This window comes from Pelophylax lessonae (assembly GCF_965119305.1).
Source record: "Pelophylax lessonae genome assembly, chromosome: 1".
NCBI lineage: Eukaryota > Metazoa > Chordata > Amphibia > Anura > Ranidae > Pelophylax > Pelophylax lessonae.
The window spans coordinates 677,035,474-677,051,207 of NC_138768.1; the positions used below are offsets into that span (position 1 = coordinate 677,035,474).

The 15,734-nt window shown below is 41.3% G+C and overlaps 1 protein-coding gene across 1 annotated transcript in view; it reads right to left on the minus strand.

Annotated features, from left to right (window-relative positions):
- Positions 1-1,470: 1,470 nt before the first annotated feature.
- The window catches only part of MAP9 (microtubule associated protein 9), a 177,480-nt gene continuing 163,216 nt past the window's right edge, over positions 1,471-15,734 (minus strand). Inside the window, exons 11-14 of the mRNA XM_082243222.1 lie at positions 7,572-7,733; positions 6,925-7,070; positions 6,142-6,274; positions 1,471-1,886 (exon numbers count right to left, since the gene is read on the minus strand). Coding sequence (XP_082099348.1) covers positions 1,767-1,886; positions 6,142-6,274; positions 6,925-7,070; positions 7,572-7,733 — 561 coding nt within the window. The 3' untranslated portion in view covers positions 1,471-1,766. The remainder of the gene's footprint in view (positions 1,887-6,141; positions 6,275-6,924; positions 7,071-7,571; positions 7,734-15,734) is intronic.

Here is a 15,734-nt window from a genome sequence, read left to right on the forward strand (position 1 = left end):
CTTTTATTATACACCTGTTTGTAAAGTAGATATTTACTTAGTTTTATTTATAATAAAAATTGTGTTGGGTAATACACTAGGCCAGTGCGCCCTCTTTGTTTATCTATCGCTACAATGTTCTGAGGACAACCCCAGTCCTAGAGGGCAGCAAGGCTTGAAGAGGACTAACCTTTTTTTTTGCTATTGAGAGACTTTTTCCTCTTGGGTCTTTACACTTATGCATAGGAAATTATCATCGAGTTTTCTTTGATGACAGTACTTGGGCCTGACAATTGGCCAGTCAAGAACCAAGCGTTGTAGTGTAGGAGGAAGAAAGAAATGCCATATGTGCCCTATACCCACAATTACTGGATATTTCTTGGGGCTCTGGCACTGGATTGTAGTGACAATGGAGTACTATAAATTTGATTACAACATGACTGATGTGCCTGCAGTAAAGTGAAACTCTTACATTGCAAATATGGGCAAAGTACATATTTAATTTATGCAGTATATGGTCACCCCAGTCTGTTGCAGAACAATGAAGGCGTGGTAGTCATCTCTGCGGTATCCTATACTGTATGCATCTTTCTTGTAAGCAATAGAGCTCAGATTGTACCACAGCACTGACCCGCTCTCTCCTAATCAGGCTGCACAGGATTACAGGAGGCTAATAATAAGGCTAACTTCGGGTACTTATGCTAGTTCTATATAAAAATCCATATAAAAAATTGAATTGTGTTTAATAATTTATCTAGAATTAAAATGGCTAAACCCTATAATCTAAAAAATCAAGGTGGTGGAATGGGAGTCGAATTCTAAATGGTCGGGCTGCATTCTACCTTACTTAAGCTAGCAGTGTCACCTATTCCAGCACTGCTATATAAAGTCTCTAAAATCTAAGTTTTCAGTATACCAGAAATGCGTTATTGTATTTTTTGTTTTATTAAAAAATGGGACTGATGTTTTAAGCACCTATTGCCTCAAATATCACATAAGAGGAGGAAAGCCCTGAAGTTAGACTCCAAATGTAAACATAATAGGGGAGATCTTTGTAAAATACTGTGCTAAAATTTTTATACCCAACTCTAGTGTCCCTTTAACTGGAAAACCCTTCTTCCCTAGGTAGAATGGTGTGCTACGGGTCTCACTCTGTAGAGCACAAACTATTCTGACCAGTCAGAGCTGGAGGGGGATTAAGCACTTGTCTGCTTCAATGTGAAAACAAAGTTGCAGAAAACAGGTGCCATGTTGACTTTTTGCAAAGATTTAAAAGTTAATAAAAGCTAAATGTTGTGCAGCATGTTTTTAATGCTATACAGATGCAGGACAGTCACCACTGACCAGTGCTAAGGGGGTTCCAACCATTTCCTTTAAAAATGGATCACTGGTTTTCAAAAACAAAAAGGGATCACTCCCTTTCTATAGATACAATATTTATGAGGCAATATAGTAAGACTGCATACACATTCGACAGTGCTAATTGAACTGTTGAGGAAATTAAAGAACATGCCAAAGCTGGCAGACCAATCGTCTCTACAGCTGGAGTCGTAGGCTTTCCAATCGCAGATTACACTGAATAGGAAGGCAATATTTTACAGCACAAGACATGAAAATGCTTGCCATGTATTTTCTGTTGACATGATATGTAACATCCCCAAGTCAATATCACACACAATGATGTTTAAATGCTTGGAATCAAAACAAGAAAGCACACATAAGTTATTGTAAAATGTTAAGAAATATTCATATTTCAGTTTGTAGAATGGAGAGAATTGAGGCAACGGTCATCTGCCTGCTGGGATAGTTCTTCCCGGAGGACTCCATGGAGGAGGAGGATCATCATCTAAAATTACTTGCAGCTTTCTCTGCTTCTTCTCAATCTTTTCTTGTTGCTCTTTTTTTTCCTGTAATAACAACACATTAGTAAACATTTTTTGCAATGTTAAGAATTACTTCTTGTTGAATCACATTGGTTCGGGTTTATTTATACTTCTTACGTCCAATTAAGTTGTGGAATAGATTTGTTACATGAATTTCAAGACTTTGCATATGAAATCACTTGTTTATTCTACTGATCGCCTGTGGTCATTTTATGTAGAAACCCACAGAGCTGAAGCAGCGCCACTGTGTGTCATCCACAGAAACATCACATCTTCAAGCCATGTAGTGGGCATTCCTGAGTGGGTAGAACATGATTGGCTAAACTCCTCCCCCAGACCAGTGTCTGTATTATCACCCTGCAGCCATGCAGGTTGGCAAGAGAAATTTCTCGAACCCAAACTGAAGTCAATAAAAGGTAAATAATTCGTTTGAAAATGGCATTTAAAAATAAAAGTGCAACATGAAATGCAGCTTCATTATATGGCATTTTTAGATGACTACATCAGTGAAGATTATTTTTAACATCTGTATTTAGCTAACAATAGTGCTTGGAGGAATACTTTGCCAGGTATTAAATGTTTGTACTACAAAATATGTATATAGATAGTAAAAACAGACAAAGTTGATATTAACTGGTATGTCGCCTAGCACACGTGCACTAGCGTGCTAACGGCACTCAGTACACGACTCACAGTGGCTGGGGTATCATGTAATTACTATGACTGGTCATATTGATCACATGAATACAATGTCAGCAAAACAGCCATAAATGGCTTCCATTCTTGGCTGTATTGTGATGCTGTGATTGACCCACAGCTATCACATGGTACATGTGCCAATCACGGCACCCTGTACCATATGATTAGCTGTAGCCAATCACAGAATTTCAACAGTAAGCAAGCTATCATGAATGGAAAACCATTAATGACAGTTAACTATTGCTTATAACTGTGATCATCACTGTTACAAGCAATACCAGTGTAAACAAACAAAAAAAAAAAAAACCCTGATCACCCCCAGAGTAGTACAGTGTCACTATGGTGACACTGAACTACTCTGACCAAAGTTTGTAAAACAAAAAAAAATTATACTATTAGAAGTGTTTTAAATTGAATAAAATATTATCATTATTCTTTTTACTTACTGTCACCAGTCAGTATCCCCGATCATCACCACACCAGTCATATGATAATATTATACTGCACTAGTGACATTATGTAAAAAAAAAAAAAAAAGAAAGTGAAAATAAAGCCCAAATGTTATTTAATTTCTTCATTTTCCAAAAAAATACAACCTAAAATGCCTCTTACTAATTATCTTGGACTGTCTACTTTCCAAAAAGGGGTCATTTGGGGGGTATTTGTACTGTTCTTGCATTTTAGTGCCTCAAGAAATGAGATAGGTAGTCAGTACATAAGGATTGATCAATTTTCAAATATATACAGTATACCATAGCTTGTAGACTCAATAACTTTCACACAGACTAAACAATGTATACTAATTTGGGTTATTTTTTTACCAAAGAAATGTAGCAGAAGGCATTTTGACCTTAATCACTTGCCGTCCGCCCACGGACAAATGATGGCCGGGCAGAGCGATGCGGCTCTCGTTCTGGGACAACGTCATATGACAGCGCTCAGTTTAGCCGCAATCGTGGGGGGGGGGGGGTCGTGACGTGATCTTAGCAAAGAGCCAAGGATTTTTACCTATGTGATCGGCTATGTCCAATCACAGCCGATCATATGTCAACAAGGAAGTGCTGTTTATTGGCTTTTCCTCTCTCACTGACAGAGTGTGAGGTGAGGAGAGCTGATAAGCAGCATCTCCTCACAGGGAATATGTGTAAAGGTAATCAGGGCACTGATCATCAGTGACCTAATTACAATGCAACCCCAACAGTGCCCATAAGTGATGCCACTCTGTGCCCATCAGTGACAAGTCTGTGCCCATTAGTGACACCAGTCTGTGCCCATCAGTTATGCCAATCAGTGCTGCCTTTCAGTGCCACCTATCAGTGCTCTACAGTGCCACCCATCAGTGCCCATCATTGCCGCCTATCGGTTCTCATCAGCGCTGCGTATTGGTGCCCATCAGTGTTGCACATTAGTGCCACCTCATCAATGCCGCCTCATCAGTGCCCATCAGTGAAGCCTCATCATCGCACATCAGTGAAGGAGAAAAATTCCTTATTTACAAAATTTTCTGACAGAAACAAAGAAAAACATTTTTTTTCAAAATGTTCGGTCTTTTTTCATTTTTTTTTTATAGCAAAAAATAAAAAACCCAGTGGTGCTTAAATACAACCAAATAAAAAAAGCTCTATTTGTGTGAAGAAAATGATAACAAATTAATTTGGGTACAGTGTTGTATGACTGCGCAATTGTCATTCAAAGTGCTACAGCACTGAAATCTAAAAATTGGCCTGGCACGAAGGGGCTGAAAGTGCCCTGTATTGAAGTAGTTAACTTAAACTAAGAAAAACATGTTTGCTTGTTTGTTTAAATATAAATTGAATTTTGCATATAGTGCAGCATGACCGTGCAAATGCCAGTTAAAGTAGCGTAGTGCATAGTGCTGAATAGCAAAAAAAAAAATGCCCTGGTCATGAAGAGGGTAAAACCTTTCCGAAGGTCAAGTGGTTAAATTGTATAGAGTTAAAAAAAAAAAAATAAAATAAAACTGTCAGGGAGGTATCGCGAACCAAGGTTATATACACTATATGGCCAAAAAGTACTGTATGTGAACAGTCTTCCAAATTACTGAGTTCAGGTGTTTACACTGATGGATACTTTGATGCCACAGCTCAAAGATATTTTTAGAAAACAGTATACATCCAACCTTGAGCCAATAGTATGGGGAAGGCCCATTTCTGTTCCAGCATCGCTGAGCCCTTGTGCACAAAGCCATGTCCATAAAGACATGGTTAAATTAGGCTGCTGTGGAGGAAAAAGAGGAGTCTGCACAGAGACAGGACCTCAGTCCTATTAAAAACTTTTGTGATGAACTGGAATGCTGATTGTGAGTCAGATCTTGTCTAACATCACCTGACACAACAAATGCTCTTTTGGTTGAATAAGCCAAAAACACCACCAATACACTCTAAAATTTTGTGGCGAGCCTTTACAGAAAGTTTGAGGCTTTAATAGCCACAAAGAAAAGGCAACTATATAACAATGCCAATGGCTTTGGAATGTAATGTCCAACAAGCTCATATTGTTGAGATGCTCAGATGTGAACAAATGTTTGGCCAAAATGTACCAGCCTAAAAAAGAAAAAGAGAAGTTTGCGAAAGCAGCAAAGGTTTTGGATTGGTACTGCATATTAGGGATAGACTGATATGTTTTTTCAGGGCCGATACCGATATTTTGGTCACAATGTATTGGTATCGGCCGATATTTTGTACATTTAAAGTTTTGAAAAATAAAGACGATTTTTGACACAAATCTGGTACTGAACATGTTAATTTTTGTTTAATGCTTAATAGCTGGCTTGCTGGCACCCTGTGGTGGGTAGCTGGCTGGCTGGCACCCTGTGGTGGGTGGCTGGCTGGCTCCCTGTGGTGGGTGGCTGGCTTGCTGGCACCCTGTGGTGGGTGGCTGGCTTGCTGGCACCCTGTGGTGGGTGGCTGGCTGGCTGGCACCCTGTGGTGGGTGGCTGGCTGGCACCCTGTGGTGGGTGGCTGACTGTCTGGCACCCTGGGGTGGGTGGCGGCCGGCTGGCACCCTGTGGTGGGTGGCTGGCTGGCACCCTGTGGTGGGTGGGTGGCTGGCACAGGGGCTGAGGGTGGCTGGCTGGCACAGGGCCTGTGGGTGGCTGGCTGGTACAGTGCCTGTGGCTGGCTGGTAGAGGGCCTGTGGGTGGCTGGCTGGCTCGCTGGTACAGTGCCTGTGGCTGGCTGGCTGGTACAGGGCCTGTGGATGTGGTTGGCTGGCTGGTACAAGACTGTCCAAGGCGAAGGAGGCGGCCTAAGAAGGCAGAATGACATCACAAAAATATCGGCAATATCGGTCAGTTCCGGGGCCGATACCGATATATCAGGGAAAGTGCATTTCGGTCGCCAATATATCGGCCTTGCCGATAATCGGTCTATCCCTACTGCATATGTCTGCTTTTCCTCCTTCCCCCCTGGAGGGGGGGAGGGGGCTGTGATGCTGAAAAAATTTATGTAATTCCAGTTCCACTTTGAACATTTGGAATAATGAAAAAAACTATAAGCATTAGGTATAATGATATATAAGTGAATAAAACATGAAGTTTTATTGCCATCATACTACTTACCAGCCATTCCTCATATAGTTCTAAAGCCCTTTGCTCCTTCTCTTTTTTCTCTGATATTGTTTTCTCCACTTTTAGTTTCTCATTCTTTTTTTCTTTTTTCTTATCCTTCAGCACAAGTTCTTTTCTTTCATTCCTACACTTGGCACATTAGCAAAGTAGTCACACATCCTTCCATAATCTTGTACAAAAGCAATTACAATAATACAACAGCTACTATAACAGTTATATTTAAGAATATGTGTTTGTTTAGAAAAGTTAAACCGGGTCCCCTATTTGGAAAAATAACCCATCATTTCTTTCTGAATATGCCAAAGGCCTAATTAGAGTGGGCTGTCCCAGAGGAATGCAGAGTCTGAATGGACACATATATAAAGACATACCGTATGTCACCCCAGTTGGGAACTTGGGACTCCTAAGCCTACATGCTTTCAGGCTCAGATACAGGAAGACCCAGGAGGTTAGGTTGCTGACAACTATAGGGATTTACAGGGCAGGACAGCAGACTGATGCTTGGATGAATATCTGAGGCACCGTGCCACCATGCAGGTAGGCTGTGTCCCCTGTGTCTATTAAAATGTCAGCCTTTCATGCTTGCCTGGAGTAAACCGTTAAGCTAAGAATATATTGGAATTTTTATACTTGTAATAAACACTGTTGACATGGTAAAGAATTCAGGATCCCTCATGTTCTATACACCAGACCTGATGCTAAAACTGCATGGAGAAACACAGTGGTATACTATACCTTATTTATGTGTGATTATCATACAGTAAGTATTCTTACCATGTTTTAAAAGCAGTCATGCTGTTGCTCTTTTTCTCCGTGATTATATTTTTCTCCTTCAACTTTTTTTCCATTTCAAGATACTTTTCATGAAGAGCTTTTTTTTTCAAATGATCTTCCTTTGACTCTTTCCACTTTTCAAAAGCCTAGAAAACATTTTCTGTGTTATTCACAAGGCTGGCATAGCCTGGTTGACAGCTTTTTACTTGATAGATTATAGGTAGGAATAGAGGAAGCTGCAGAAGCAGCACACTTTCCCATGACTTTACTGGCATGAGGGTAGAAGCTGCTAGCCTCCGTGAAGGTATTCATTAAGTGCTGAGTACAATAATTGCATTCCTACTGAAGCATGTACACAGTCTGGATATAGTATACATACATGCACAGAAAAACACTTTCACAGAGAACATGGGTGACTTGACTGAGGTGCGTTGGCTATACAAATTACTACATTGACCCTCCCTTTGTCCAACAAAATTCACAGTGACAATTTAGATTACTAGGGCAAAATCCTGTATTTATTGGCTTTACTGCATGTGTGGGGCAGAGTGGCTTAAACTGGTACTCTTATTAATAAGATAATGATTTTATATAAAATATAAATATCATATATATTTAATAAACAAGAACCAGTATAATTTTGGTACCTTTCGGCAATCCTCTTTTCTGCGTGCAATATCTTGAAGTTCCTCCATTTTTTTCTTTTCTTCCAGTTTTTGCTTTGTTCGAATTTCTTTTATTTCCTTTTTCTTTTCTGATTTCCAGGCCATGAAAGCAGCCATGGCCTCTTCTTTCTTCATGTCATTCTGCTGCAAACACAATGGTATTTGTGGTTTAGTGTAACAGCTGCACAACTGGCCCTCTAGAATTTTAGTACATGGATGTGGGGTATACAGTTATAGTGTTTATGTTGACTTCTTGGACTTCCACTATAGCTAGATATCATGTGATGGCTAATGTGTCTGCTAGAAAGCCAATACAACCAAAGATGTGAAAATTACAATACTTGCAGCAGATAAGCAAAGACAAATAACTTCAGCAAGATTTTCAACCTCAGATCCAAAGCACTAATTGTATTCATTTTTATCAATTTCAATGAGATCCCACCTTTTCCATTTTGCCCACTCTACATACATATCAATGACTGCTACTGCATCTTCTGAAGGATTCCCAATTGTCCAGATCTTTATCCTTTGCATTGAAATAGTAGTTAAAACAATGGGGCACTAATACACAGTATGCCTTATATATTTTGCAATTATATATATATATATATATATATAAATATATATATATATACAGTATGTATATATATATATTTCCCTTATATGCTTACATCACAAGAAAAGGAATAGCACTTTAGTAGCACCTGGTAGAATTCTTATATAATGCCATTTACTGTAAGTCATTTCAACTTAAGGATAATCCAAAAAAGTTCCCTGCTAGCTTTTGCTTACAGACATCATCCAGGTAAACCTATGGTTACAGTTACATACAAAAAAAAATGGCACTTTTATAAATGGTCATTATTAACTTGACTTCATATAGTCCATCATATTCTTCAGTACTTCACAATAGAGTTCTTAAAATATTACATTAAATTACATTTTAAAATTGCATTTTATGGTAATTTTCATATATTTTCATTTGATGACCTGCATAGCACATGACGTGACATAAAAAGATGCAGATAATTTTGTATTACTAAAGTGTGCAAAGACAAATCAACACAAGTGGTAATAAAATCTAAAATGGTGAATGGGGTCTACACAAGAGATGCCTCAACAATTCAGATATTGGACCCTGTCCTGTGAAACAGGACTGGCTGTCTGCGAACCTGGCATAGAGTATAAGTTATAAAGCAATTTCTAAAAGTCCTGAAAACATCACGCAAATTATATTTGGGTTTGTTTCCCACGGAGCATTTGCCAATTTGTGGGATGAACAACTGAAGTTGTGTCTCCCTCAGGTCTCTGGCTGAGGCTCTACCAGGTTTGTTTTAATATTTGTAGGACTTATTTGTCCTTGTTTGCTGAGCTTTAAATTGAAAATCTTCAGCACTACAATTGGTACAGATGTACAAAAGAAAACTCTATTATCCATTTACCTGATGAAAGTATCCTGCTTTTCAGATCCTTACCTAAAGTTACTGTTTAGAGGCTCAGAAACAACAATTCCCTGAGAAGTTCCTCTCTCATCATCCAAGGCACAGGGGGTGGTAGTAATCTAACTGAGCAGGAACTTCCTGCATGTCTTTTCAAAACTTTAACCTGTTCTGCACACTGTACACCAGCTCCTCTCAAACCATCCTGTCTTTTTAGCATCACCACATCCCCCACTAACTTTGCAATGCACGATGGGATGTGCGTTTTTTTTTTTTTTTGGTCAAGGAGAGATGAAGAGAAATTACATGTAGCACTATCCTTTGCCCACACACATAGACCAAGGAGATGTGATCGAACAATGGATATAGATGACATCACAAATTAAGATATTATTTGTTTTTGTGGCATGGAAAGGTTGAGGAGAAAAGATCATAGTTTCAATCCAGGGTCCAACATGAAAGATTTATTGTTTGTTTAGGAATTTTCCTTTTTTAGCAGTGGCGTCACTGGGGGGGGGGTAGTGGGGTGTCAGAGGGGCCCTGGCCCCCCAACATTACACTGTGCCCCCCCAACAGGATCCCGGCCACCTCCTGCTCTGGGTTGGTGAGTTGGTAAGCCCAGATTGCAGGTTCCCGAGCATCACTATAAAGAATGGAGCCAGCACTAGAGGAAGCACAGCTGATGCTTCCTGTATAGCACCGACTCTTGTCACTGCCGGAGTGATACCAAATGCATGCCGCCTGTGACAGTCACAGGAGGGATACAGTAAGTATCAGTTCCTCCAGCACCGGCTCCTGTGACCTGTCACACTCGTACTCGGAAACGGTGGGTCGGGAACCCACCAGCAATACCTACTAACAGTACCAGCCAGCAGTACCCACCAACAGTACCCGTCAGCAGTACCCGCCAGCAGTACCAGCCAGTAGTACCTGCCAGCAGTACCAGCCAGTAGTACCCGCCAGCAGTACATGCCAGCAGCACCAGTCAGCAGTATACGCCAACAGTACCCACCAGCAGTACTCACCAGCATTACCAGCCAGCAGTATCCGCTAGCAGTACCCACCAGTAGTACCAGCCAGCAGTACCCGCAAGCAGTACCAACCAGCAGTACCAGCCAGTAGTACCCACCAGCAGTACCCACCAGCAGTATTAGCCAGCAGTACTAGCCAGCAGTACCAGCAAGCAGTATCTGCCAGCAGTACCCACCAGCCGTACTCGCCCTGGAGGACAGCCAGCAGCAGTGTTAGGGATACAAATGGTAGCCTGATGGCAGAGGAAGGCCCCATGTGTGCCGGAGGGCAGAGCTTAGACGGGAAACCCCAAGGTAAGTGACGGAGGCTAACCTGAGGTGCGGAATCTAAGTATCCACCGGTATTCGCCAGAGCCTCTAGTGGTGAGGATGGACTTCACTGCCTGTGAATACCAGGTCGCAGTCCTCAGGGTCGCCCCACCAAGGGGGAAACCGGTCAAGATCTGACGGCAGATAAGCAGACAAGGGAGATCCGAGAGAATGGTCAAACAAGCCGAGGGTCAGGACAGGCAGCAGGTCAACGAGGTCAGGAACAAGCCAAAGGTTAAAACGGGTATCAAGCAGGTAACAGAATGCAGGTTTCAGGAACACCGGAGGAGCTGCAGACAAGACAGCAAAGACATAGCGCTGCTGAGGTGTTTAAATAAGGAAGCCTGTTGCCAATTACTGCGATTAGATAAAGAGTGATTAATCAGCGCTGACCAATGAAAAAAACTAATACCCCAATTAATAGCTAAAAAGCCAGATAAGGGGACCAATGGCTGCCAACATAAAAGTGCATTAACCTAACACCAAAAATGATCCAAAAATATATATAAATTATGTAGCGCCAAAGGATAAATAAATTCAATATACGCAAAATGTGTCAATTAACCAAAATGTAAATATCTGTAAATGAATAAATACATATAAAAATGTATCACAATCAAAGTGCAAGTGCTCTAAATTAATGTGATAAAAAATTCCAAGTGATAAAGGCTATATCGGTGGATAAAACAATAGTTATAATAAATGACTGATGTCACAATAGGTGCTCGTGCAAATATAAATCACGCATATGCATATACTAGTGTGAATTAGCAATAGGTGCACAAAAGTCCATAAAAAATGGGTGATATCTTCTGTGTTCGTATCAAAAGACCAAGTGCGTGTGCTTGAATAACTAAAAAGTGCCTTGGTGCATAAATGGTAATGCTGGCCGCTCACCTCCTGGTTTGGCTCACAAATTATAAATGAGCCAAACCCGCTTCTTGCACACACAGGTGCCAGTAGGCGTGGATAGGTAACTTCCTCCTGTCCTCCCTCTGTATAAAGGTGTTTCAGGTAAAAAATCTGCAGTGTCGCTGACACATTGAAGGGGATAGGGTGGTCGCCTCCTCACACTCCTCTCTCCATCGTCACAATACGATACATGTGTGAAATAAATACAGCGATCTAGTGCTCTCTGTAACGTATACTTTATTGGGGTAAATAAAACCAAAAACCACGTGTACTGGCACTCAGCCAGTGCGGGCATGGACAGCGATATGGGTGCTACAGCGTGTGCAGGATTCTCCCCCGTACACGTTACGTCGAAACCACGATTTCCTCAGCACTTTGATTGTGATACATTTTTATATGTATTTATTCATTTACAGATATTTCCATTTTGGTTAATTGACACATTTTGTGTATATTGAATGTATTTATCCTTTGGCGCTACATAATTTATATATATTTTTGGATAATTACTGCGATTAGTCTGCAGTAGGTTAACCCTTTAGATGACAGACTCATGACAGCACATCAGTGTGCTCAGGGAGCGTTCCTAACAAGCAGCCACCAGCCATACCTTCCTGGGGGACAGCAGCAGCCAGCGATACCTGCAGGAATCCTGAGGAATAAGTGAAGATTGAGGTCAGATAAGGCATAAGTAAACCACAGTGCATCCGTGTAAAAGCAGCCTTTTCACATGATTGGTCTAATTGGGTCTGCCTGTCTGTTTTTCAGGTGGACTAAATCGAAACCCTCCATTCACCTCTATAGGGCGGCAGATGTAAACGGACTTGTGTCTGTTTACACCCGCCTATATCCAGTCCGATCCACCTAAAAAAACAGAAGGGGATCTGTCCCCTTCTGTCTTGGTGGATCGGAGGGCTCATAGAGTAGAGCGGGCTGTGTCCGTGTCTGCTCTGCATGTGCTGAGTGGAAATGGACCTGTCATGTGCCCTCTCCACTCATTGTGGCCCTCGCTCCTCCAAGGTTGCTGTAGGGGCATGAGTGCCGGATGGAGAGGTGCGCTGTAGCAGCCTTCCCCCTTAGTTTCGCTACAGTGTGTGGCGGAGGGAAGGGGTCCCGGATGGAGAGGTGCACTGTACTGTAGCACATCAAGAGACACGCGGAGAAATCATAAAGATCTCCCATTAAGTTGATAAAAATGTGAAGACTGTCGCGGCTGGCCTTAACACTTTCATCACTGTGGATGGCAGGTCTCACTATTCTTCCCTATCTCCTCCGCGCTGAGAGCATGGTATTAATACTAGGCTTTATTACTGTATAAACTACCACCAATACTAGGCTTTATCACTGGGTAAACTGGCACCAATACTAGGCTTTATTACTGCATAAACTGGCACAGATACTAGGCTTTATTAGTGCGTAAACTGGCACCACTACTAGGCTTTATTACTGTGTGAACTGGCACCAATACTAGGCTTTAATACTACGTAAACTGGCATCAATACTAGGGGTTTATTACTGCGTAAACTGGCACTAATACTAAGGGTTATTACTGCATAAACTGGCACCAATACTATGGGTTATTACTGCGTAAACCGGCACCCATACTAGGGGCTATTACTGCATAAACTGGAACCAATACTAGAGGTTATTACTGTGTAAACTGGCACCATTACTAGGGGTTATTAATGCACCAAACCTAGGAGATTTTACTGGGTAAACTGGTACTGATACTAGGGGCTATTACTGCGTAATTTGGCACCAATACTAGGAGCTATTACTGCATAAACTGGCACTGATACAAGGGGTTATTACTGTGTAAACTGGCACCAATACTAGGGGCTATTACTGAGTAAACTGGCACCAATACTAGGGGTTATTACTGTGTAAAATTGCACCAATTCTAAGGGTTATTACTGCATTAACTGGCATTAATTCTAGGGGATATTACTGCGTAAACTGACACCATTACGAGGGGTTATTAATGCATAAGCTGGCACCAAACCTAGGGGCTATTACTGGGTAAACTGGCACCAATACTAGGGGCTATTACTGCTTAAACTGGAACCAATACTAGGAGCTATTACTGCATAAACTGGCACCAATACTAGGGGTTATTACTGTGTAAACTGGCACCAATACTAGGGGCTATTACTGGGTAAACTAATACTAGGCGATATTACTGCATAAACTGGCACCGATACTAGGGGTTATTACTGTGTAAACTTGCACCAATTCTAAGGGTTATTACTGTATTACCTGGCACCAATACTAGGGGCTATTACTGCATAAACTGGCATCAATACTAGGGGTTATTACTGCGTAAACTGGCACCAATACTAGGAGCTATTACTGTGTGAACTGGCACCAATACTAGGGGCTATTACTGCATACACTGGCAAAAATACTAGGGGTTATTACTGCTTAAACTGGCACCAATACTAGGAGCTATCACTGCGTAAAATGGCACCAATGCTAGGGGTTATTATTATGTAAACAGGGATAAATACTAGGAGCTATTACTGTGTAAACTGGCACCAATACTGGGCTTTATAATTGCGTAAACTGGCATCAATACTAGGCATTATTACTGGGTAAACTGGCACCAATACCAGGGGTTATTACTGCGTAAACTGGCACCAATACTAGGCTTTATTACTGGGTAAACTGGCACCAATACCAGGGTTTATTACAGCGTAAATGGGCACCAATAGTAAGGGTTATTACTGCGTAAACTGGCACCAATAATAGGGGCTATTACTACGTAAACCCAGAATTTTATTCCTGATCGTAGAGGCGATTGGAATAAAATTCTGTTGCAACACGAACAAAGGTGGATCTTTAGATTAAGAGCCACCACCCCCCCCCCCCCCCCAGGTTTAAACTAATCGAAATCTTATGTGCCATATCTTAAAGGTTTTGCATCAGGCAAAACACATTGATCAATTTTGTGACGTTGAGATACTCAATTAGGATCCTTTATACAGACCAACAGACAGACAGACAGGCCAACCAATATGAAATAATTCAAAGTATTTGTAATTGCATCTTAATTGTATTTTGTACATTGTGTACAGCTCTTTTCCTTTTCTTTTTTCTCATCATTTAATACTACATTATTATAAATACCTTTATTTTGATACAAACATTGACAAATAACTGTGTTAATTTATTGCCACAGTTGTGACAGTTTCATTGTTTTCTAGAACTCCTTGTCTGCCTTCCCCTCAATCCAAGATGGATTTGAATTGACTGCCTTACTAGCATGGGGGTAGGGGTGGCCTCTTTGGGGACTTTGATCGTCTTCTATTAGGCCTCTTCAGCTGACCTCCTGGCCACTGTAATCACTCGACTGGGGGGAGTCGGCCTTCTCGTGCCGGCGGCGTCCTGCGATCACTTCCGTGTTTGATGGGTAGGTGGGGCATGCGCGGCGCCACTTGGATGGTGCCGGGCCTGTGTGCTGCGTCATTGGACTATGCAATAGCACCAGAAGTGACGAAAGAGGCTGGGGCCTGGCCTTCCGGAATGCTGAGAGAATCATGCGGTGACCGCCATGCACGGCCTTGGGCACCATGAAGAGGAGTGGGGGGCACCTGCACCAAATTGTGCATAATTACTTCAATTAAACAATTGTGGGTGACTATACAAACTCACAGCAGATATTTGAAAACCCTTGCTGGGTTCAGTGCAGAGAGAGACTTGGATCAGTGCCATTTGTGGCGGTCTATGTGAGTAGAAATCCCCTTACAATCGTTCTGATTTTCTTCTTTTTCTCTTACTTTATGGCCCTTTGGGGCTCCTCCACTTTAAATACTTGAATTGAGATTTACAATTTGGTCTGCTTATGCAGTCAATCCACAGTACTATTTATATACATAATATCATTGCAATTATTATTGCTACCATAATCTATATGTCTTTTTCTTTTACCCATGTTCTTTTTCACTGCATTTAAAACTCATCTTTATTCTCCAGCATCCCCATATTTATTGTTATTTTTACATTTTATTCCATCGTGTGTTGGGCTGTACCTCATTTTTCATATGTAGATCTGTGACATCATTTTCAAAGGCCAACACATCTCTTTGTTATTGTATGATACACTTATCAGCCAGGCCACAACGATTCACATTTTCAGGCAACTTGTATATCTGTATTTTTTATACCACCTTCTTTTACTGCCTTTTAACACCCACTTATCTTCACAATTTTCAGTGTATTAATTTACTTAATTTCTGCTATATGACTTTATAGGTTGACCACCCCAGATGCTCTTACCAAGCCATCCTGTCTGATAGTCCCCCCCTCTTGATCAACTTTTATACATATGGCATATATCCTTCATGTTGGGGAATATTTTTTTGCAGGTACAGTAGGCCTCCCACTGCCTCACAGGTAGCTCCTAACGTGATCCTCTGCAAGCCAGTCTCTTTTTTTCATCCACCCTGGGTGCCTGG